Raw genomic sequence first — 25,394 nt, 5'->3', positions numbered from 1 at the left:
CTACCCAATAGAATCTGAAGGGGGCACGGAAGAGTACGATCCAGATGCTTGGGTGGTCTCTCCTAAGGAGGCCTCCTCCTGCGATATTGGGTGGTGTTCAAAGAACTTGGAGACAAACAGCAAACTGTGAGGCAAGAACAAAAACAAAACAAAAACAAACCTAACTTGTGCAAAACCCAGAAGGTTCACAACATAATATGCACAGAAGAAAAAAGGTAATGTATCAAATTCTAAATTTTAGAATAGAGAATGCACTGGCAGACTACCCTGTACATTTTCACAAGTTGTTAGTTAACTGCAAGGGAGCATGAGTTAGTGCTTTGAACACCTTTTTGTCTAAAGTTATTTTGAACTTTGAGTGCTAGAAATAGTAAAAACCTAGTTTCTAAGCAGTGTAAAAGCAGGCAACATATACCTTCGTGTTAAATCACAGTAATTTATAAAGAAGATTGTGATCTAACCTTATATGGAAGGTGGTGGCATAATATTAAAAAGGGACTTTCAAATGGGGCCATGACTAGGATAAAACAATTGCATCCACAACGCTTAGTTCATTATCTAGAAGTGGCCAGGGGAATTGTGATGAATGCAAGCTGGAAGTAAAACTTTATTTGAAAAACATTTGTAAGCTTTCCCCAATGGGGAAGTCTTTTTAAATGGTTTTACTTGGCTCTGTTGAAACTGATCAGTACTAAGATCCCTACAGATGGAGCAGAAACCTTGGTTAGGAGTCCTGATACAGAACAAATTGAGTATAAAAATGCAAGAACAAATGCATATTGAAACATTCTGCACTTTTCTTGATTCTGCTTGGTACTTTTTACCTAGGTATACAAAAACCACCAGTGGGTTTTATTTTTCAACCAAGCCTGCAGTAAAACAAATGTCAACTTCATCTAATTGAGCAAGAAAGTCCAATGTTATTTGAAACCAAATTAACTGTAGCTGGTCAAAGATAATACACCTGCATCTAAACACATTTAAATGAGGCACTATCATTCCCCTGATAAGGAATTTTTTTGACTGGATAATAACGTATGTGACCAAGGCAAAGTTTGTTTTGCTGAATCAAGATTTCAGCCCTCCTATTCATCTTCTAAGAAAGAATTTCACAGTACAAACAAAAAACTTGAACTGGTTATCTGAACCAGCACTGAGGAAAAAAAACTATATATTCTCACCCCAAGAGCTTCATTATTGTATATTCTCAGAAACTTCTTTTGACTTTTTCAATTACTTCTGCCAACTAGTTCTTGTGTCATATAAAGAAACTCAACAAAAGTCTGAATTAAAGAACACAGGAGTTTTGATTACTTACTCAAGCTGGTCATAATTAACACACATCAGTGGCACCTCTGTACTACAGCGCTGGTGAAATTTATAACCACAAGTCTGGCATCGGAATCCCTGGAAAAGCAGCTTTCGACAAAAGTCACAGAATGCTAAAGTGAAGAATGTCTTTCGTACCTGTAATGTCGAAAACGAACAGTTAGATAGTGAGATACTTTCATAATATGACAGGGCTCTATCTTTTCACTAAGATATTACTGGTTTCAGAGTAGCAGCCGTGTTAGTCAGTATCCGCAAAAAGAACAGGATTACTTGGGGCACCTTAGAGACTAACGAATTTATTAGAGCATAAGCTTTTGTGAGCTACATCTCACTTCATCCACAACTATTTCACATTTGGGGACAATATATACCTTCAAGTCAGCAGAACTGCTATGGGTACCCATATGGCCCCACAGTATGCTAACATTTTTATGGCTGACTTAGAACAACGCTTCCTCAGCTCTTGTCCCCTAACACTACTATTCTACTTGTGCTACATTGATGACATCTTCATCATTTGGACCCATGGAAAAGAAGCCCCTGAGGAATTCCACCAAGATTTCAACAATTTCCATTCCAACATCAACCTCAGCCTAAACCAATCCACACAAGCGGTCCATTTCCTGGACACTACTGTGCTAATAAGTGATGGTCACATAAACACCACCCTATACCGGAAACCTACTGACAGCTATACTTACCTACATGCCTCCAGCTTCCATCCAAGACACACCACACGATCCATTGTCTACAGCCAAGCTCTAAGATACAACTGCATTTGCTCCAATCCCTCAGACAGAGACAAACACCTACAAGATCTCTATCAAGCATTCTTAAAACTACAATACCCACCTGCTGAAGCGAAAAAACAGATTGACAGAGCCAGAAGAGTACCCAGAAGTCACCTACTACAGGACAGGCCCAACAAAGAAAATAACAGAACGCCACTAGCTTTCACCTTCAGCCCCCAACTAAAACCTCTCCAGAGTATCATCAAAGATTTACAACCTATCCTGAAAAATGATCCCTCACTCTCACAGATCTTGGGAGACAGACAGCCCCCAACCTGAAGCAAATACTCTCCAGCACCAACACACCAAACAACAGAACCACTAACCCAGGAATCTATCCTTCCAACAAAGCCCAATGCCAACTCTGTCCACATATTTATTCAAGTGACACCATCATAGGACCTAATCACATTAGCCACGCCATCAAGGGCTCGTTCACCTGCACATCTACCAATGTGATATATGCCATCATGTGCCAGCAATGCCCCTCTGCCATGTACATTGGCCAAACCAGACAGTCTCTACGCAAAAGAATAAATGGACAGAAATCTGGCATCAGGAATCATAACATTCAAAAACCGGTAGGAGAACACTTCAACCTCTCTGCCCACTCAGTAAAAGATTTAAGGGTGGCAATTTTGCAACAGAAAAGCTCCAAAAACAGACTCCAAGGAGAAACTGCTGAGCTTGAATTAATATGCAAACTAGATACCATTAACTTGGGTTTGAATAGAGACTGGGAGTGGCAGGGTCATTACACATATTGAATCTATTTCCCTAAGTTAAGTATCCTCACATCTTCTTGTCAACTGTCTAAATGGGCCATCTTGATTATCACTACAAAAGTTTTTTTTTCTCCTGCTGATAATAGCTCATCTTAACTAATTAGCCTCTCACAGTTTGTATGGTAACTTCCAACTTATCTGTATGTGTATATATCTTACTGTATGTTTCATTCTATGCATCCGATGAAGTGAGCTGTAGCTCACAAAAGCTTATGCTCTAATAAATTTGTTAGTCTCTAAGGTGCAACAAGTACTCCTGTTCTTTTTAAGACATTACTGTCATCTTGCCCTGGAAGATATACCTATAACTCTGTTTTTTTATCTTGGAAATATACTTTTATATAAAATAAACAAATATTATTTTAAACACATAAGATCTTATATTTGAAGTAATCTTAGCTTTAAATAATTATGGCATCCTCTCAACATCTTACCAGACTAATATAGACACTAGACAAAATACACTTGATAATAAAAATGGAAGAATTTAGGACAAAGTTTTCAAAATGTAGTGCCTAGTTAGTCAGCTAAATCTATACTTAAGCATCTAGATAGAAGTAGCTAGATTTTCAGAGGTGCGCATAACCATATTTCAGTAGGAGTGCAGAAGCATTTGGAATCTTTGGCAATCAGATTGCTTTATTTAGCTGCCTAAATATGGATTTAAAGTGGCTAACTTTTAACATCCAAGTTTGACATTTTGATCTTTAGCCTCTAAGTGCCTACAAGATTCCCACCATCAGAATTAATGTGCATCACTCCAGGAGCAGTGAAGACAATAGCCACAGGACTGTGAAGCAAAGCCAAAAGTATTCCTGTGTCAGAACTATAAAAGAAGCACCCCTATTTCAAAGATATGACTCTTGCAGGCATTTAACCTAAGAAAAATTTAAAAATATATATAATTGAAGGAGAAAACAACTCAAAGATACATAAACAGAATGTCCCAAAACACCTTGTAAATAGTGGATTTGAGAGAAGGCCTATTATAGAGGGTTTTGTTTGTTTATCTTTATCAGATAACCCCCCTGCTCAAAAATCAGAGAATTGGAAACATTTAAATGGTTTATAATTAGACGTGGAGGGTTTAGATTTTTATCGGTAAATGTCAGTAAACATTAATGTCACCACACACATAAAACCAATGAAAAAATATTTCCATTAATAATTATTTCAATTTACTGACAGGCAAAGTAAGAAAAATGCTGCTTGAGAACTCATTAGCGTTTGATTTAAGGATATTTACCTTGTATATTTTGACATATGATGTTGACAATGTGTTTTAACAGCCATAAAGCTTTAACTTTTTGAATCTCAACATCTACTACCATTAAATAATTATTGTCTGACCGACCCCACTCATGAAAGCTCCCATAATTTCCCACAACTTCAATGTTTATCAATGTAAATTTTCACAAAAATAAACACTGATATTATCCATCAAAATTATTTTTTTTAAAAAAAATCAAATTCTGTCCAACTTACTTAAAATTTTGTTTAGTAAAACCTGGAAATGTTTGTAATTGTAAAAAAGAAAAAGCTATACTACAGAGCCACACTACAAGGCACAAAAGTTGTGTTCTATTTTGGTTCTCCACCTTAAAAGCACAACCAGCCTAAAAGTAACACAAGCAAGATTTCTGACCAGTAACAATCAAAAGTTTTAAAAGATGCTGTCAGAATTTTTATAATAGCTTTTACGCATTCATTTAATGGTCCATTGTTTGTATAATCCACCCTAAGCCTAAAAATAAAACAGCTTTCATTTAGATTTTGCCCTTTTCCGTGTGGTAAATGTTATTTCCAGGTCTGTGTATGGACCTAGAATGATCCAGAGGGCTTCTGTTTAACAGCTTCCACTCATGTAGCACCTCATCGGGTCAAAATATATTTGTGCACCGGCATCACTGATGATGTCAGCATAGCTCTGGGAATAAGGTTCATTAGTTAATTGCTGCTGCAGAGTCAGCAGGGAAGCATAGAACACATTTTATAGATACAGCTATACAAAAAAAAAAAAAAAAAAGATAGTGGATTATTATTACTACTCTGCAATGCAGTGGTGATTTAAAAACCCTAGAAACATAGATTTCAGAGGCTGTCTCCTACTAAGATATGAAAATGTTAAGGAAAGTCAAGTTGGGTTTATTTTAATGTCAATTATCTCAACTGCAATAAAATTTAGTTCATTTGAGTCTGTTGGATTAAAACCTCTTATGCAACAACCATCCCCACAACAGATAAAAATGTTTGTTCAAAAACAAAGTTATTTTGATTTAAAATGTTCAAAAGTAGATTTAACTCTAGTGAACTTTTAGACAGCTCATAATGCAAAGTACGTACAAAATTGTGTGTGGTAAGCGGCACATTCTCCAAGACTTCCACGTGCAACTCTTCTCCTGTGAGCCAGGAAATGTCAGTGTCCCAGCCAATGGGCTTCTTCTCTCTGAAGTGTAAACAAGTCATTTATGGTTACCAACCTGCAAGCCCTTGCAAACATTATGCTAAAGATGTGAAAAGTTGTTATCGAGAGGATAGTGGTATTGTGGGAGGTTTGCTATCCAGTCTTTCACTGTTAGAAATGTAAATGGCAACAAATTAATCTGAGTTTATCCCAACTAAATTGCATCACTCTTGGACAAACAGCAGAGTAAAGAGATGCACTCTTTTCTTCAAACCAGCTTCAGCAAAGATCTACAACTGCAGAGAATGGTTTGTCCTTTGAGTCCAAAACTGACGGATACTTTTCTACCCATTCAAAGAAAAAGAGTGTTTGTGTGACAATTTGTCCCCATGTTGTATACAATATTGTTGTAGCCATGTCAGTCCCAGGATATTAGTGAGACAAGGGGGGTGAGGTAGTATCTTTTTCTGGACCAACTTCTGTTGGTGAGAGAGAAAAGTTTTCGAGCCACAGAGAGCTCTTCTTCAGATCTGGGAAAGGTACTCAGAGGTCACAACTAAATACAAGGTTGAACAGATAGTTTGGCATAAGTAGTTAGCACATATTCACCTTGAATGTTCGATTAGAATAACTACTTATGCTAAACTATCTGTTCAACCTTGTATTTAGCTGTGACACCCTGAGTAACTTTCCCAGACCTGAGGAAGAGCTCTGTGTAACTCGAAAGCTTGTCTCTCTCTCCAACAGAAGTTGGCCCAATAAAAGATTTTAAAATGTTATTAAAGCTAATGTTAAAAAAAGTATATAATACATAGATTGGGAAAAGAGTGTCTGTACATCTGGGTATAGTGCTTAGATTATTCACAAATACAAAGTTTGTTTTTAAAGTCATATGATACATACGGCATGGCTACACTTGCAGATGTAGAGCACTTTGAGTTAAACCAGCCTTCATAGAGCGCAGTAGGGAAAGTGCTGCAGTCTGTCCACACTGACAGCTTCAAGCACACTGGTGTGGCCACATTTGCAGCATCATTGAGAGCAGTGCATTATGGGCAGCTATTCCAGGATTCAAGTGACTGCAACGTGCTTTTCAAATTGAGTGGGGTGGGGTGGAGTGGAGTGTGACAGGGAGTGTGTTGTGTGTATGTGGGGGGAGAGAGAGTGGGTTTTGGGGGGGATGAGAACGTGTGAGCATGCTGTCTTGTAAGTTCAGACAGCAGCAGACCTCCCTTCCTCCCCCGCTTCTCTCTCTCTCACACAGCATTCCACACTAATGGTTGCTTTGTCTAGGAGCAGATAAGCAGCCAGCTGTCAGAAACGGAGCTTTGAAAGGCATATCTGCATTCCTGTAGCGATTCAAAAACAATGACAAGAGTGGCCACTTGACTTAAGGGGATTATGGGACATTTCCGGAGGCCGATCAGAGCGCAGTAATGCAACACCTCATTCACACTGACGCCCGGGGATTGTAGCCAAGGCACAGCAAACATTATTCCACTCGCCGAGATGGAGTACCAGGAGCGCTATAGCCATGGAGTCAGAGCGCTCTACGTGCCTTGCCAGTGTGGACGAGTAATGAGCTAGGGCGCCTGGGGCTGCTTTAATGTGCACTAACTCACAAGTGTAGCCAAGCCCAGAGTACATAATCAGCAATAACCCAGATTTAGGTGAATAGATTTATATCACTTCCCCTACTTTGTCTCTCTCATTTGTCCCCATAACAGACTTTCAGAGGGTTTATTAATTTGGGAGAATGGTAGGATTTTAATTAGAAGTTTAAGGATGGAAATTCATATTAGAAGCTATTTACTTTGAAACCCAGCTCAAGTAAAACCAAATAAAAGTTAAAAATTCAAAACAACCCTACTTCATAGTTTAAAATAAGACGTTTTCTCGTAGTTTTTCAGCTAAAATAGACCTCAGGAATAACAGCCTGTTACATTCTGTTAAGTGCATCCAAGAAGGGGTGGAAGTTAAACATTTCCCCATAAACTTTTCATATGTCATAGCCTTCTTCTAGGCACAGTTTTGTGGCTATCACCCCATATTTTGTGTTGGCCCAAACCATCTTTGCACAAACTAAATAGTTCACTCTGAATTTAGTGAGATTGATCTTTACCTTCACAATGTTGGATGGAATTGGCCCATGCTGGTATAATCCTAGAAAGAACCCTAATAGCGTAAAAAAACCATACCCCACATAAACCATACCCATCTTGTATTCTGTAAACAGCACAGCATTCTGGGATAAGACCCCTCATCATCAGAGCTTTCTTTAGACTGTCCCGGACTGTCACCCCACATCTTGCTGGAACCTGCAAGGTCAAATATAAGACATAAGCATTAGAGGAAGAGATTATAATTCATTCTCATGGTTGAAGCAAACTAATGTTCCAGTCCCTAAAAAGTACACAAAATGTTCAAAGCACCACAATTTTCATTTTTACAGCACTTCATAGAATCCTAAATAATAATTTCTCAAAGTACTTTGCACACTGTGGACATTGTGTAAACTGCATACCATTATGAATTTCATATCAAACCAAGCTCAGCTGGACATGAGTGCCACCTAAATTTCTAATGACATTTGAGAGAGAAAACTTGACTTGACCCTGGGTGACCTTCTATCTTTCCCATTTTGCAACAGAGATGGCAAATAGATAGGTAACTAAAAGCTATTTATACATATGATAATTTTGAAGAGCTTGTACTGCAATTAATTGGAGTGATGTGTCATTTGGAACTAAAAATAAACAGGCAATAGGCTTGGATGAACTAACTTGAACTGGACTACTTGCCACAAGTTTATAAAATAAAATTTGAAATAAAATACAGATATCTTAAACGGAAAATACCAACTTCAAATCTAGTCCATTTAAAAAGAGGAAAAAAAGAACTAATAGTAGTGTCAGGTAACACCTCTGTCCTTGAGGCTCCAGCCAATATTTGTGATTCTACAGACACATTTTCCTATTTGTAAAGAATATTTTTCATTCCCCTTTTGCTATTTGACCCACATGAGCAAAGAGGAGTAGCTGAATACAAAGGAAACAGAAACTGACCAAACACAAAGTATTGTGAAGTGCACAAACTATACAATTCTCCAACATAATTTTCTTCTAATCTCTTCCAGTTACAGTGATTTTAGGTGTTTCCTGTAACAGTAGTTAAGCTTTTTAAGAACGAACTGTGATTTTTAATTGACAGTGTTCCTTAAGCAATCAAAAAAGGATAAAGATATATTAGGGTATCTAAACATATCTAACACTACCATTTCAATACTTCTGGTGCTATTTACTGAACAGGGTTTCATTTGCTGATATATACACCAGTACTTTCCCTTCTGCTCATCCCTGGTATTTTATTTTTTCTGTAATGAGCCTGTTCTATGCTAGGAAACTCCTTAGCCTTAACTAACCAAAAAGCCAGTCAGACCACATGAAATATAATTATTTACAGCTTACCAGGGGCCCGATCCAAAGCCCACTGAAGTCAACAGAAATCTTTCCATTGACTTTAAAGGATTTTGGATCAGGGCTCAGTTGAGCAGCTAATATTTAAAAATTCTAAAAGGTAGATAGAAGTCTGTGTCTCCTACTTAACGATAACAATGACAATCCTGTTTCAAGCACCCTTGTGAATGCCACTTTACTGAGGTTACACTACTTATTGCACTTCTATCCTCTACATGTATGCTCTCCTAGAAGAAAGAAATGGAAGTGATCTTCTTGGTCATGGTCCTTCTCCCTGTCAATGTAGAAACTATTTTACAGACAAATGTGTGTCAAAGTTTCTCTTGCTAAACAACCTAGACCTTCCCTTCCATAAATCCACTCCATTATTCCAAAATACACCATTTCACCAACCTCCCCCTTTATAGTGTTTATACCCCATCCTTCAATTATTTGTAGAATTATGTTCTCCCTCCCTTCTGCCCCTATGTACTTGTTACTTAGCCAAACTGCTACAGGTGGGGTTTGTAGCAAAGCCTATTATTAAGGTTGTCCAACATTTCCCATTATAAGACCCTGAGTTCAAATGCTTATAATGTTGCTAAACTTTAACTGTTTGGGTTGAAATTTTCCTTGCTAGGTGTCTGCCTCACACTGATTCCAACTGGAAAATTTCAACCAAAATGGTTTAACCATTTCCAAGAGGGCCGCTAGGGAAAAATACATTATGCCCATGTTAACTATTTTTTTGAGACCTTTTCTTTGAAATGCTCTAGCATTGGACCAGGGACTTGAAATTTGGCAGGGGGTGGCCCTTATGTCAGGGCTGTGCCTTTTGCCATCCCTGTGAAAACTCACCCAAATTTGGCCAAGTTATATGCCTTTGAAAAAAATCACAGTTTGCACATGCTCACTAGAGATTTACTAGAGCTTAACACCTAAAACCTCCAAAAATTCTATCCTCACTGAGCATGCTTCATCCCCTTCCAGCTTCTCGTGCTGACCAGACTGTGCATGCACCATCCCCACAGAGCAAATGAGCATGCTCCCCTCAGGGGGTTCAGAAGGCTTTACCCATAATGGCTATTCTGGTCTGGGAACAGGGAGACTGTCTATCCTGTGCTCTCAGTGATCCCCCTGGTGGTATCTAGACAGTGTGGAGAAGGACGAAACCCAGACGAGGGAAGGAGTAGATTGGGACAAGGAGTCTAGTGAGACTGGGGGGCGGGCGGGGTGGAGGGTGGGAGAGAAACTGTGACTGGGATTTGAAGAGGGAGACTGGGTCTGGTCTGGCAAGGATACTGGGAGAGAATAGGGCAGGCTAGGACTGGTTGGGTGAGGAGGTAGGGGAGGCTGGGACTGGGAGCTGTAGGGGTAGAGACTGGGACTGGGAGCCAATGAGGAAAGAGAGTGTGGGAGAACAGGCCTTGGAGCCAGTTGGCTGGGGCAAACCTGGCTGGTTTCCATTAAAATTTTTGAATGAATTGGCATGTTCCCACAGAATGTTTCAATTCCATCAAATCAAACCTTTCTGACAGCAAACTGCTCACTGGAAAGTTTCAGACCAGCTCTAATCCATACCTTTATATTCCTATCCAAGATAGGCTGAACTAAATTTTGACTTTGGATTCAGTGAGACTACATACAATGCTTTATTAAAATTCACTTATCTATCACTTTCCCATATTATCCATTTATTCTGTAATTATATAAAAAAATAAACTAAGTTAGTTTGGCAATATTTATTCCTTATAAACTCAGGCTGCACATTGCTCATGTTTGTATTATTTCCAGAAGTCTAGTGATTTATTTTTTCTGAATCTAAGTTACTTACAGGCACTCTTCCCAACGTGCAGTTTGAGACAATCGAAAGTAAAATCAGAAGAAAAATTTAACAGGCCAGTTCTCCTTCTGAGCCTCAGCTAATATTTTTTAATCAAGGATAAATAGAATTGTTGCTGGGACAAATTATTTTCTTACATAAGCAGCAGGAGAGGGTATTGAATATATATTATAAGGGATAAGGCAGAAATAAGGCAGTGTAGATTGTGAGCTGCATTAAGTACTTAAAAAAAAAAAGTAAGTTCCATCATTTTTAACAAATGACTCAGTTTAACCCATTTGACGCACCTTTCATCAAACATTCAGGAAAGTATTTAGCCATGTGCCTAACTTTACGGATGTCAGTAGTCAAATGAAATGAACAGGATTACTTGTGCTTAAAATTACTTACAAAATTACAGGATTACTTGTGCTTCCTAAATCAGGGCTGTAGCTCAAATTAATTTATTTAGACAATCAATTGTTCCATTTCTCAGTTCTTTTGTTCTTATCAAATATTTGCTAAGTGGATATGCGTATTTGCAACCATATGGCTGAAATACATTTATTAACCGCAGTCATAAGGATCCAGGCAAGCGTTTAGAAATGCTTTATTTCAGTAAATCTGTGTTAAATTCCTGTAACACTGTAATAAGAGGATATGGGGCTATACCCCTGAAGTAACTCTTGCATCCATTTGCTAACATCAGATCTTTCACTTTGGGACATTCCCAGGAGATAGAAAGCTGGTTCCATGCTGTTAAGTGAAACTATATGATGGGTTATTTTGCTGGATGAAGGCAAAAAGCACATATGCTACTGAGTGCACAGAGACATGGACGCCTAGATGGAAGCTTCATCCAAACTGCTCATTTGATACTTCGGGGCTTTGAATTTGAAGGGTCTTTGGTTGGCTCCTGAGGAGAGGAAACAGGACCAGAGAGGAGATCAGACAAATAGGCAGCAATCAGGAAGGGAAGTACTGCCGGGCTCTTATAAGATTAAGTTATCCCTCTGGGAATAAGAAACAAAAGGGTTACTGAAAGCTATTGGTATCTTTCTTTTATGTTTAATCAGGTTAAATAAAAGTTGAGTGGTTTTTCAAACCCAGAAGTCAGAGATGTAGTAGTTTTGAAGAAATCTACATGCCCCTGTAAGTAGAGTTAGGAGAAGCAGCCAGGATTGTCCAATATTCACAGGCAAGCGTCGTGAGAGGAAGCTGAGGGATAGTGCCCTAGAGCCACTGGTGTTGAACAGGGCATGGCCCCAGGAAGGGGCAGGTCATGACACACATCATGGTATCCTTTTTAGTATTTTACTATGAACTGTGTCCATTTTGTTTGCAAGACTGGCATGCCAAAAGTAAAATGAGGTTACTTTTGCATGAATGCATCCGATGAAGTGAGCTGTAGCTCATGAAAGCTTATGCGTAAATAAATTTGTTAGTCTCTAAGGAGCCACAAGTACTCCTTTTCTTTTTTGCGAATACAGACTAAGATGGCTGCTACTTTGAAACCTGTTACCTGTAATGGGAGGTTCTTCGAGATATATGGTCCCGATCTGTATTCTACTGAGGGTTATGTGCATGCGCCACATGCCCAGAGCCAAATCTTTTGAAAGCAGTACTGTTTGGTGGTCCGCACATGCACCCTGTGCCACCTTGTGGTCTCCCCTGAGGCAATAAAGGATGCAGTGGGCTACCAGCATGTCCAGATCCTTCTCTACTGCAAAGCTGTTGAATCCGGTGCAGAGGGGAAGGAGGATGAATTTGGAATACAGATCAAGACGACACATCTTCAGTTACAGGTAAGTAACTTTGTTTTCTTCTTTGAGTGATGGTCCCTATTGAATTCCAGAGAGGGTGATTAACAAACAGTGCCTATGTGGGGGGATGGTGCAAGGAGACTATGAAATGGAGGACTTCTCCTCTGAACGAAGCGTCCAATGCAGAACCATACATTACAGTGTAGTGTTTGGAAAAGGTGCGTACCAAACTCCACGTGGATGCCTTGAATATGTCTGCGAAGGGCACGTTGTGGAGTGCAGCTATATTTAATTCTTGCACTCTCATGAAATAACTCTGAATCCCTTCAGACGCGGATCGTCCCGATAATTGATAGCAGCACGTAATGCACTCTGAGACCCCTTGGAGATTCTCTGGGTGGAAATGGCTTGCCCTTTCATTCTCTTTGCTATGGCAATGAAAAGCCGAAGAGATTTCTGAAAGGGCTTTGTCTGATCAGGATAAAAAGCCAATGCCCTTTGAACAACTAACGAGTGAACCATCTTTCCTCATTTGAGGCATAAGGCTTGGGGAAGAAGGTAGGTAAATGTATGGGTTTATTGAGGTAGAATTGGAAAACCACCTTGGATAGGAACTTGGGGTGAAATTGTAAAGAGACCTGGTCAATATGGAAAGTGGTGAAGGGGGGGATTAACCATCATGGCTCCCAGTTCACCATCCCTCCTTGCTGATGTAATGGTGACGAGCAAAATTATTTTCATGTAAAGGAGAGTTAGTGAGCATGAGGTCATAGATTTGAAGGGGGTGGACATCAACAAGGTGAGGACTAGGTTAAGATCCCATTGGGGGAGCGATAGGCTGAATGAGACGGTATTTTCGCAGAAGGCCCTTCCAGAACCATACAGTTAATGGGTGGGTAAAGATTGAATGGCCATCCACTGGTGGGTGAAAAGCACTAAGGGTAGCTGTGTGCACCTTAATAGATCTGAGGGCCAGACCCAAGTCCCTGAGATTAAGGAAATATCCAAGAGTAGTGGGATGTCCACTGCTTCAGGGACAAGGCCCTTCTGGGTAGCCAAGGCAGTGAAACACATCCATTTGGCCTGATATGAGCGTCTTGTGGACTTCTTCCTGCTGCTTCAGAGGACATCTTGCACTGCCAGTGAGCATTCCTGTGCTAGTGGAGTTGTCCATCCAAAAACCAAGCCATCAGATGAAGAGTGTGCGGGTTAGGGTGTCTGAGTCTATTGTTGTGTTGGGTCAGTAGCTCCAGGAACGTCCAAAGCGTGAGTCGGGGGTTGTTCGACATGCAGAGGAGAACCGGGAGCCAAAATTGGCGAGGCCATTAGGGGGCAGTAAGGATGGCTGTTGCTTTCTCCCATCTGATCTTGTGGATCACTTGTGGTGGGTGGGGGGAGGCAAAATCTGTCAGATATGACTCATCGAGGACTAGGGCATCCACTGTGATTGAGTTCCAACTCCTCCCCTTGAACAATATTGGGTGCATTTGGTATTGCTGTGGGATGCGAAAAGATCACTCACTGGGGTTCCCCAGTGATTACAGAGTCATGCAACTCTCATTCATGGTCAGTTTTAAAGTTTCTGCTGAGGACATTGGCAATCATGTTTTGGGTTCCCATTAGGTAAGCTGCTGTCAAAAGAGTATGGTGTGTGATGCACCATTCTCAAAGGTGTATAGCTTATACACACACAGTATACTCGGGATCTTTCCTCCCTTTGTTTTTTTATGTAGAAGACCATGGTGGTGGTGTTGTCTGACATGACAAGAACGTATCGGTTTTAGATGGCTGGTAGGACCACCTGGCAAGCACTGCGTACTGCCTGGAGTTACAATATGTTTATGTGCATCCTGGCCTCTGGTGTTGTCCAGGTGTGTTGTCATACAGTCACCCATGTGGGCCCCCCAACCCGTGAGGAATGTGTCCGTTATGATAGTCACAGTGAGTGAGAATGGAAGGTCATCACCAAATAGACTTGTAGCAGATTTACCAGTGGAGAGAGGAGAGAACTTCTGGTGGCATGTGGAGCAGAATGTGCATGGGTTGATGCATGGAGGAGTAGACCCTTTGTGGCCAGAGTTGAAGGTACTACAGATGTAGGCAAGTGAAGGCCATGACGTATGTGCAGGCTGCCATGTGTCCCAGGACAGAGGCAGATTTTAGCCAAAACCAAAGGATTGGAAGATACCAAAAAGTGATTCGCTCCCTCATTGTCTGGAATCTTTGCCTTGGTAGATAAGCTTGGGTGAAAGTCACATCTACGTGAGCTCCTATGAACTCCAGGGATTGTGTAGCATTTAAAGTTTATTTTTCAATGTTTACACCGACTCCCAAGGAGGAGAGGAGTAGAAGCAGTTGGTCCGTTGATTCTGGGCCTCTTGTTTGGACTGTCCTCCTATCAATCAGTCATTCAGATATGGAAAAAAACGAGGATTCCTTGATGTCTGAGATAAACTGCCACCACCAAGAAAACTTTTGTGACTACACATGGTGCAGTGGTGAGTCCAAATGGTAGGACCCTGTATCGAAGATGCCGAGGCCCCAACCCACCCCAACCTCAGGAACATTCTGTGTGTCACGTGTATATTGATATGGAAGTAGACATCTTGCATATGGAGAGCTGTAAACCACATGCCTTTTTCTAATGAAGGATTGATTGTTGCGAGCATGACGATGCAAAATCTTGGTTTGGAAAAAGCGAGCAGTTGAGGCATTGGAGATCCAATATCAGTCTCCATCCTCCAGTCTTTGTGGGGACCAGAAAGTAGCTCGAATAGAGCCCTGTTTCCTGAAAGGAGTCTGGGATTAGTTCCACAGCTCCCCTCTGCAATAGGGAGTCAACCTCAAGTTAGAGAAGATTGTCATATGGCTGTTCTATGCATGTGGACCGAGGAAGAGGGAAAGATGGAGGCATCGCCATAAACTCTATGATGTAGCCACTCTGGATGATATCTAGGACCCAGTATCCATTGTTATAGCTTTCCAAGTTGACAGGAAGAGTTTGAGGCAGCTCCTGAAGGAAGTAGACAAAATGGGCATTGGTGTATGGAGTGGTTGACCACTCTCTAAAGACACTCAAATACTGCTTATGTGATGTTTTGGTCTGTTGCATTGATAGCTGCGTAGCTGACATAGGTTGATGGGGTCTGTGAATCTTAAGGTGCTTTTGAGGAGGCTCACAGGTGCGTTGTATGTATAGCTGTGGGACCCTGTAACAATATGATTGGGGCAGGTGGTAGAATTTCCTCTTGAGTGCTGGTGTGAAGATACCGAGAGACCTTAGAGTGGCTCTATTGTCCTTTAGGGAGTGTAGGGACTCATCCGTCTTCTGATTTAAGAGATGCTATTTCTCGAATGGAAAGTCTTCTGTAATGTTTTGCACCTCCCTGGGAAGCCAAAGGGCTGTAACCAGGATTCCCTCCTCCTGACAATCCCTATTGCCAGGATATGGGAAGCCATGTCTGCGGAGTCCACTGCAGCCTGTACCATTGACCTGGCAAGTAACTTGCCTTCCTGCAAAACTGCCTGGAATTGGTTGCAATCTTGCAAGTGTAGCTTGTCTGTGAACTCAGCCAATTGCCCAAAGTTAATGAAATCATATTTTGCTATCAGGGCTAAGTAATTTGACAAACAAAATTGGAATCCCACCGAGAAGATCTTTCTGCACATGAGGTCTAGGCATTTACCCTCTCTATCGGATGGATGAAGCGGGGGTGTTGTTGCTTAGAACATACTGAAGCCGACTGGATGACCAATGAGTTTGGTGGAGAATGAGAGAACAGGAACTTGGACCCTTTGGTGGGGACATAGGCCCTTTTGGGGTGGGTGCACACGTGGCCATGGTGTGCCATACAGTGCATGCCGGTTGGAAGATGGCATTGTTGATTGATAGGGCCATCCTCGCCCGCAATGAAGTGTGCAAGATGTCAACCAGGTAGCGTTGACTGTCTTGTACCTCCTCTCAGAAAATTTCCAGGGTACCGGCTATTCTCCACAGCAATTCCTGGAACTGGCTATAGTTGTCCGGGTGCGGAGGAGGGTTCCAAGAGGCGGCTGTGTCTGGAGACGATGAGGGATGTCTCTCCAGATCCATTGGTACCGTCAGAATCAGGGTAATCAGTGTGTCATCCAACACTATGTTGGAGTGCCTACCTAACAAGGTTGTGGTGATGAAGTGGGGGAGTTCTCCCAATCCAAGTGGGATCATTTGGAGGTTGATTATGGGGGCCACAAGTTGCAGTATGGCCAGCTTGGTTTACCCTGCTGTTGCATAGCCTCTGACCACGGTACGGATACCAACTCTGCAGGTAAGGCAAGGTGGGGAACTGCCACAGTGCTGTCAGAGCCTTCTGGCACTTGTGCTTCCAGAATGGGAGCGGTGGACCATGTCGGACAGCAGTATCGTCTGAATCAGAGGAGTCAGAACCTCACCAAATGGCTGTGTGGTCGGAACCACCAGAACGGGATGCAGCAGGAACATAGCAGGGGAAGTGTCCCTTCGACCTGTTGATCGGATTGAGAGTCATGGAGACTACAGTCACTCTAGAGTGAACAACTTGTGGGAACCCGAGGTACTTCCAAGTCTCCCTGGGGTCAATGGTATCCGTTCTGCTGGAGAAGTCAGTATCGGGAACTGCGACTGTCTGGAAACAGATGGTTCTCGGAATGCTGGTGGAGTTGCCGGGCCCATAGTCGGTACTGGCAGATCTGGCAATCGGTGCAGCCATTTCTCGGTCTTGTGAGACTTGGAATGCGTGGTTCCTTCATGGACAGAACTCATGGGTGGTGCAGAGTCCTTCTTAGACTTGGAGGAAGACTTACTGCCATGTTTATGGGCATGCTTCCTTGGTTCGGCCCCAATGCAGGGTCCTTAGCACTGGTACTCGTGGAGCCCGATGGAGGATCCGTGGCAGGGTGGTGATCTTCACCTGTTCAGGCCAATGTACAGGGGGCTTCCCTGACCAGGATCCAATGCTAGTCCCATGGCAGCTTCCATAAAGTGTTTCCTGAGGTGGAGAGTCCAGTTCTCCCGAGTACAGGCAGGAAAGGAAAGGCAGATACTGCACCCGGACACGATATGGGCTTCCCCCACATAGTACAAACAGCATTGGTGCTTATCATTGATGGAAAACAAGCAAGGGCAGTACGCACAGATTTTGAGCCCCTGCATCTTCGGCATAATCCAGTACCCAGGCCCAAGTACTGGAGGGAGCGGGAGAGGTGTAAAGTTTGATGGCAAACACCACCAAAGCCAAGTCCTAAATCAGGTTCGAAAGGAAGAATCAAACAGAAAACAAACAAACAAAAATATAAAACAAATAAATCTAAACTACTAACAGAACTAAGAATAGTTCTGAAAAGTGTGTTACAAGGACAAGAGAAGTAGAAGCTCCAACTCAGACCATGCGGTGGTGAAAAGGAACTGGAGATGCCGGCAGCCCGCTGTGCCCTTTATTGCCTTGGATGAGAACGAGGCGGCACAGGACACGTGTGCAGACCGCCGAACAGTACTACTTTCAAAAGCTCCAGCTCCGGGCACATAGTGCACGCACATAACCCTCAGTGGAATACAATAAGGACCAAGGCTCCAAGAAGAATCAGAATTTCTACTGGTTTTCTCTCCAAGAGAGAGAAGTTATAATGCTAGCCACTGTCAGCCACATTCTTCCTCCAATCCTCAGGAGTTAGCTGCTGGCTCATTTCTTTTTCCCAATTTAACTTTATGTTGTCAATGTTGACCTGAAGTTCTGTAGAAAAAAAGTGCACACAGTTTGGCTATTTATTTTTACCAGAGATCTAACAATCTTGTCATTTCAAACTGTTTCTAAATCTGATGAGGTTCAACAAGGACAAGTGCTTAATAGAGTCCTGCACTTAGGACGGAAGAATCCCAGGCACTGCTACAGGCTGGGGACCGACTGGCTAAGCGGCAGTTCTGCAGAAAAGGACCTGGGGATTACAGTGGGTGAGAAGGTGGATATGAGTCAACAGTGTGCCCTTGTTGCCAAGAAGGTTAATGGCACATTGGGCTGCATTAGTGAGAGCACTGACAGCAGATCGAGGCACTGGTGACGCCACATCTGGAGTACGGCATCCAGTTTTGAGCCCCCCACTACAGAAAGGATGTGAACAAATTGGAAAGAGTCCAGCGGAGGGCAACGAAAATTATTAGGGGGTTGGGGCACATGACTTATGAGGAGAAGATGAGGGAACTGGGCTTATTTAGTCTGCAGAAGAGAAAAGTGACAGGGGCTTGGATAGAAGCCTTCAACTACTTGGAGGAGGGTTTCAAAGAGGATGGAGCTAGGCTGTTCTCAGTGGTGGCAGATGACAGAACAAGGAGCAATGGTCTGAATGAAGTTACAGTGGGGGAGGTCTAGGTTGGATATTAGGAAACACTATTTCACTAGCAGGGTGGTGAAGCACTGGACTGGGTTACCTAGGGAGGTGTTGGAATCTCCATCCTTAGAGATTTTTAAGGCCTGGCTTGACAAAGCCCTGGCTGGGATGATTTAGCTGGGGTTGGTCCTGCTTTGAAAAGGGGGTTGGACTAGATGACCTCCTGAGGTCTCTTCCAACCCTAACCATCTATGATTCTATGATATTTTTAAATACAAGGCCTGATTTTCTAAATTTATTTTTCTCATGCAATTGTATGAAAAATGTTAGCTCAGTTTTGTCAAATTTCATATATTTTAGTACTGTACATCCTGTGGAATTAGTTATAATATCTGGGATATTATACCTGATGGAGTCTGTTTTTAAATATCACTAGGAAGTACTAGTTAGACAGTCATATCTTGTCACATTTTCAGCATACTGGAAAGCCATGGATTCTTTCTTATAAAATGGTGTGTGACTACCATTTATTAGTCATACAAAATTCAGTTCATATTAGACCAGGTGTTTGTCTTTGGGGAAAGTGGGGGGAGAGAAAAGGTGTTGCTTAAAGTAACTACTTCTGCCTTCAAAACTTTCAGCTGTTTTCTTGCTAAAACCCCAAATCTGAGATCCAGACTATCATTGGGCATTTATTTCTTACCAAGAGCTGTTCACAGGACATTTAGCCAGTCATCTGTTAACAGCGGTGCAGGGTAAAATTAACTGCTCCCTGTTAAAATAAAAAGTAAGGGTTTTGGACAATATGTGAAACATAGGTAACATACAGAAACGTCCTCCATAAAATTAGAAGGAAGGTGGCTTTTCCCAATTGGATCTTGGGGTCAGCCTTTATGTTCTAACCTCCAGCAAAAGCGGTAGTTTAAAAAAATAATTCTTAAAACAGCATCAGTATTCACAAAAAGGGCATGGGGGCATTGTTCCATTGCAGTGACACAAACCCTCTTCCAAAGCAAAGCTGAATAGAATTGATCTGCTTTGCAAGATTTAACATTCCATTAATCATGCTTCTAGAGCTATTTATAGATAGTGGCATCAATTACTAGTGACTGTTCTTCCACATGGTCATCATGAAGCAGTAATTTGTTTAATAGAAGGGAATAATTTATGGTGCCAAAGGTGTAGGAAAAACCAGAAGTAGTTTAATACAATAAAATGATGTTAGAGTCCTATAAGATCAAAGCACATCACAGATCCCACATGTCTGGAACTGATTGCTGACAATTGCCATGTCTTCATGTCATTTATTCATTCTGCAACCTAACATGCTATGTTTTGAGGGTTTTTTATTTTTTTAAACCACAGCTGCACACAATACAGATCTTCATTCAGCTGTCCCAATGATACTCAGGTCCATTTTGTGAGCCAATATCATTAATAAAGATCCCAGTACGATAGGAGTAATTCAAACTTTTTCCTCCAGTGTGCATTACTGTGGATTTATCAACACTGAATTTCAGCTGCCATTCACATTACCCATTCACATAGCTCATTTAGGCCCCTCTCAAGGTGCTTTCCCCACAGTCTTCCCCAGATTTGAAGTACCTAAATTTTGTGGCAACTATAAATTTCACTTCACTCCTCAGCTCCTTTTGAGAAATTAATAAATATGTTAAATAAGTCTTATTGCTGAACTGAGGCACCGCACAGTTAACCTTTTGCCATGTTGAAAAATGACCATTTATTCCTACTCTGAGTTATCTGAGTTTAGTCATCCAGCAATCTCACAATATTCCATCCACTGCCTTCTTCATTCTATTCAGCTTAACGGTAGCCAACACTTCACCCAGGGTTGAGAGAAGTACCTCTCCAGTTTGTGCATGAAGATCACTCTTTTTGGCAATGCCACGCTGATATCATCTTTCCAGTCTTTTGGCACTTGTGCTTTTACCCATATTTCATTTAAGAGTTTTGCTAGCTGCTCACTCAGAATTTTGCCTGCTACCTTTAGTACTTCTGCTTGAATTCTATCAATCCCAAGAGCTTTCCCCTGTTTGTAGCCTTTGATAGTTGTTTTAATTTCATCAGATGTTAATGGTCCCTCTTCTATTTCTAACTTAGCATTGGCATTTCTCTCAAACCTGTGCAGCAATTATCCAGACAGATCAGGCTGTGAACAAATATTCAGTCTTTGACAGATAATCAAAAATGCTATTGCTTGGCAAAAGCCCATCTTAATCAACTTTAAGAAAGCATTCAATAGTGTCCACAGAGAGACCCTGTGAAACATGGCGGATACCAGGCAAGCTGATCAACATGATAAGGAGTTTATATAATGGAAGCAGACGTGCAATCAGATCGGATACAGGCCTACCTGAGTGGTTCGATATTGTGACTGGAATTAGACAAGAATGCATGTTAATACCAATCCTCTGTGTTTGCAACAGACTGGGTGATAAAGCAGGCAACAAAAAGCATGTCGGTGGTGTACAAGGGGTGTGCAGAGATGAGTTACACAACCTTGAGTTTGCCACCGACATTACTGTACTAAGTATAATGTGGAAAGAACTGACTGCACTTACATCAGAAGCAGAACAGGAAACAGCAAAAATTGGATTGAAAATAAATACAGAGAAAACCAAGATTATGAAGGTAAGAAACTGCACAATAGATGCAAGAGTGTACACAGAAAAGAAATCAAAGAGGTAGAAGAAGAGTTCTATTATCTGGGGAGTGTGATGAAATTCGAAGGTGGCTACGATAAAGATGTTCATATGAAATTAGGAAAAGCAAACAGTACTTTTAGAAGGATGAACAACATCTGTTCATATAGACGTCTCCACACCAAACTAAAGGCCAGATTATACGATGTGATTATACTTATCATGCTACTGTATGGAGTAGAGAGGTGGCTAACAAAAAAAGAGATATTGCAGGCTGCCCATCACAGATGGCTCAGGAAGATATTACACATTTTATGGAAAGAAAATATCAAAGAAAGAAGTCTCAGGTGGATGGGAAATTTACATGATATGGAAAATGGAAAACATGTTAAGCAAGCATTGAATTGGGTACTCCAGAGAGGAAAGAAAAAGAGAGGAAGGCCAAGGAAGAACTGGCAGAAGTCAGTGGCAGAGGATATTGAATGAACTGGCATCACCTGGGAAGAATTACTACAACTAGTGGGTGACTACTATCAATGGAAGAACTGGACTGCCCGGGTATAAGCAGCAGAGGAACCCCTAAGGGACTAAGGAGAAGCCTGGATAGATTGACAGCATAAGATCTACTGAAGGATTAGTGGGGTAAAATCAATAAGTTTACCTGGAAGTTACTGGTGCATTATACCCAATATGTTCACATTATACATATCAGGTAAATTATAACCAAGAGTATTCAGATCCATTTCGTAAGTCTTCATTGCCACAGACTGCATAAGAACTCCATTTTCAATATTTGATTGATAAATGTGGGTAGCTGTAATTGGATTAATCCGATTAGGTTCTGCCAATCAAAAAGAAGGTGAGTAGTGGTAAGAAACTAATTTATTCAACTGTCTGAAATTTCCAAGAAGGAAGAGTTCCTCACACTTGATAGGTGAAACCAGTAGGACTACTTGAATGCCTGTAGAAACTCAATGGTTACAGTTTGCAAACTTTGAGGCATATCAAACTTAGAACATAAATTGCAGAAAGCAATATGCAAATCTAGAGTCAAAATAGGACAAATATATTATGGATAACTTAATTATCTAAAGCTTGCTCAAAGAAATTTAGGAACACAATATTAGAAAGGATCCAACTATGTACTGCATAAAATTAGCCTATGCCAATCGCTTAGGTAGTAGCAAAAAGTAAGATCTGGTTCTCCCAGTTTTCACACAGCTAGGGAAGAGAAGCAAATCAAATGGTCCTTTTACTGTAATTAGAAGGTTGGTGTTCTAATTTAGAGAAAGGTGTGACAAAAGTCAGAACTCTGAGTAACAAGCACTGTTGTCCCTATGCAGAACAGCGCTCACACTCCTATTTAGTTTCTGGAATTCCTACATGCCTTGGGGATAAAAGAAAAGTCTAGGAAACAATCCCATGTTGCCTGGTATTTTGTAAATACTGCATTGCCTTTGTTGTTGTGATTAACTTGTGATATTTTAAATACAGAAACCCATATTTATATATACACAAATGGTGGTGTGTTAAAGGTTTTATGGGCGTAAGTGTGCAATGATTACGATTCAGCTCATCTTCAACAAGTACCATAACATCTTTACATGCGTAGTGCGAGAAACACACTAACCTGGGATGAACAGAAAGCTTTTCTGTACCAATCTATGGTCTGCAAAATCTAAGCTTTCATTATAAAAAAATTTCTATTCCTTACAGTTGAAGAAAATCAACCAAACATTCAGTTTATGTAAATGGATGTAATCGTGTCCTAAATCTGCAGATAGACAGTCCAAGTGACTCTGATTCTCATAAGCTTTCCCCAAGCAGAAAAGAGTGAAAACTATGGGCAGCAGCAAGGGCAGGAGGCATTGGAGCTGCTTGTTAGAGAGAACCATGTAGCAACATAGGAAAGGCAGAACTTAAACATCCAACTACCTTTGTAGAAGCCACGAGACTAAAAGGGGGAATAAAAGGGGGAAATGGAGTGAGAAAAAAATTGTTCCTCCCTCCTTCCAGTAGCCAAAGGAGGGTGGGGCAATGGAGACAGACTTCAAATTCAGACTAAAAACAGCAGGTAATACCAAAAAAAAATTGAAGTCTCAAATAAGTTTCAGAGACACCACTGCTGGTTTGAAATATAGCAGCCTCACCCATTTCCAGCATCTTGAGATTGGCAGGAAGAGGGGGAAGCAGCTGGCTTTGATAATAGGGCCTTATGTCTTTCATTTCATTCAGAGGCTAGGAACGTTGACGTTCCTAAGTGTCCGCCTCTAAAGTCAATGGGAGTTCTTCCACTGTCTTCACTGACTAATGGATCAGGCTCAAGTTGTCTGGTAAAATTCCCAGGCCCCAGGAATGGATCCCTCAAGGGCTATAGGAGTTAGAATGGAGGTGGATAGAGTTAGAAGAGATTGATGGAATGAATTAGAAGAGGCACAGTGTATATTCCATAAACAAAATCTATTTGAAAGGGATTACATTTAGTTAAGCGCAAAATCCCCCTAATGCAAAATGATAAAAGCAAAAATCCACTAAATTACAGGACATCTCTTAACCATACAGCATATTTCCACCAATGGTGACTGACTCCTTTTTTTACAAGGAACCTTCTTCATCCTCCCGCACAACACACCTTAATCTTCCCAGCAGTATAATACAAAACTTCAGCAAGCAAATATTCAGCTTTAACATGCGCACACATTAACCATCTGATGGGTCACTAAAGGTATGTCTAGGCTCAAGTGAAGGTGTGACTGTAGCACACACAGGCATACCCATTCTAGTTTTAATCTAGCTAGCGTGGGTAACAGTAGGGTAGATGTGGTAGCATGGCCTAGCAACCCACGTACATACTCTGGCTCCCCAGACAGCTTAAATTCCAGTCACTAGTCCATGCCACCCTGCCTATGCTATAGTATTGTTACCTGGGCAAGTTAGATCAAAACTAGCAGGGATATGCCTACCCATGCTATAATTATACTTTAAAGTGGTGTGGAAACATACCCAAGAATTCTAGAGGAAGTATAAGGTCATCACTAAAGTTTTGTGTCAGGTGATGTCATAAAAATAAAGGGAATGGTAACCACCTTTCTGTATACCGTACTATAAAATGCCTCCTGGCCAGAGGCAAAACCCTTTCACCTGTAAAGGGTTAAGAAGCTAAGATAACCTCTCTGGCACCTGACCAAAATGACTAATGAGACGACAAGATACTTTCAAATCAGGACGGGGTGGGAAACAAAGGGTTCGTCTGTCTGTGTGATGCTTTTGCCGGGAACAGAGCAGGAATGTAGTCTCAGAACTTCTGTTAGTTAGTAAAAAATCTAGCTAGAAATGCGTTAGATTTCCTTTTGTTTAATGGCTGGTAAAATAGCTGTGCTGGATGGAATATATATTCCTGTTTTTGTGTCTTTTTGTAATTTAAGGTTTTGCCTAGAGAGATTCTCTATGTTTTGAATCTGATTACCCTGTAAGGTGTTTACCATCCTGATTTTACAGAGGTGATTCTTTTACCTTTTATTTAATTAAAATTCTTCTTTTAAGAACCTGATTGATTTTTTCATTGTTCTTAAGATCCAAGGGTTTGGGTCTGTGTTCACCTGTACAAATTGGTGAGGATTTTTATCAAGCCTTCCCCAGGAAAGGGGGTGTAGGGCTTGGGGGGATATTTTGGGGGAAGACATCTCCAAGTGGGCTCTTTCCCCGTTCTTTGTTTATCACGCTTGGTGATGGCAGCATATGGTTCAAGAACAAGGCAAAGTCTGTACCTTGGGGAAGTTTTTAACCTAAGCTGGTAAAAATAAGCTTAGGAGGTCTTTCATGCAGGTCCCCACATCTGTACCCTAGAGTTCAGAGTGGGGAAGGAACCTTGACAGGTGAGGAAACTAATATTAATATGTAGCATTACCTTATCTGCTGGAGAATGAATCATAGAATCATACAATTGTAGGACTGGCGGCACAGCGGGACTAAGGCTCCCTACCTGCCGCTCCCGGAAGTAGCCGACTCATCCCTGGGGAAGAGGAGCGGTCCAGGGGGTC

General features: G+C 41.3%; 1 protein-coding gene across 6 annotated transcripts in view; it reads right to left on the bottom strand.

Annotated features, from left to right (window-relative positions):
• Positions 1-25,394, bottom strand: part of BRAF (B-Raf proto-oncogene, serine/threonine kinase) — a 140,792-nt gene that overhangs the window by 50,833 nt on the left and 64,565 nt on the right. For all 6 annotated transcript variants that reach the window (XR_006282702.1, XM_043518744.1, XM_038387407.2 and 3 more), the window contains 4 exons: positions 7,527-7,630; positions 5,252-5,354; positions 1,319-1,467; positions 5-124 (listed from right to left, as the gene is read on the bottom strand). Coding sequence is in view for 5 of the 6 variants with exons in the window: in XM_043518744.1 (XP_043374679.1) it covers positions 5-124; positions 1,319-1,467; positions 5,252-5,354; positions 7,527-7,630 (476 nt within the window). In the remaining variant the exon portion in view is untranslated. The remainder of the gene's footprint in view (positions 1-4; positions 125-1,318; positions 1,468-5,251; positions 5,355-7,526; positions 7,631-25,394) is intronic.

Source organism: Dermochelys coriacea, chromosome 1 (genome assembly GCF_009764565.3).
Source record: "Dermochelys coriacea isolate rDerCor1 chromosome 1, rDerCor1.pri.v4, whole genome shotgun sequence".
In the NCBI taxonomy this organism is placed as follows: Eukaryota; Metazoa; Chordata; order Testudines; family Dermochelyidae; genus Dermochelys; species Dermochelys coriacea.
The sequence above is the reverse complement of the archived record's forward strand: the minus strand, read 5'-3'. Positions and strand labels throughout refer to the sequence as shown.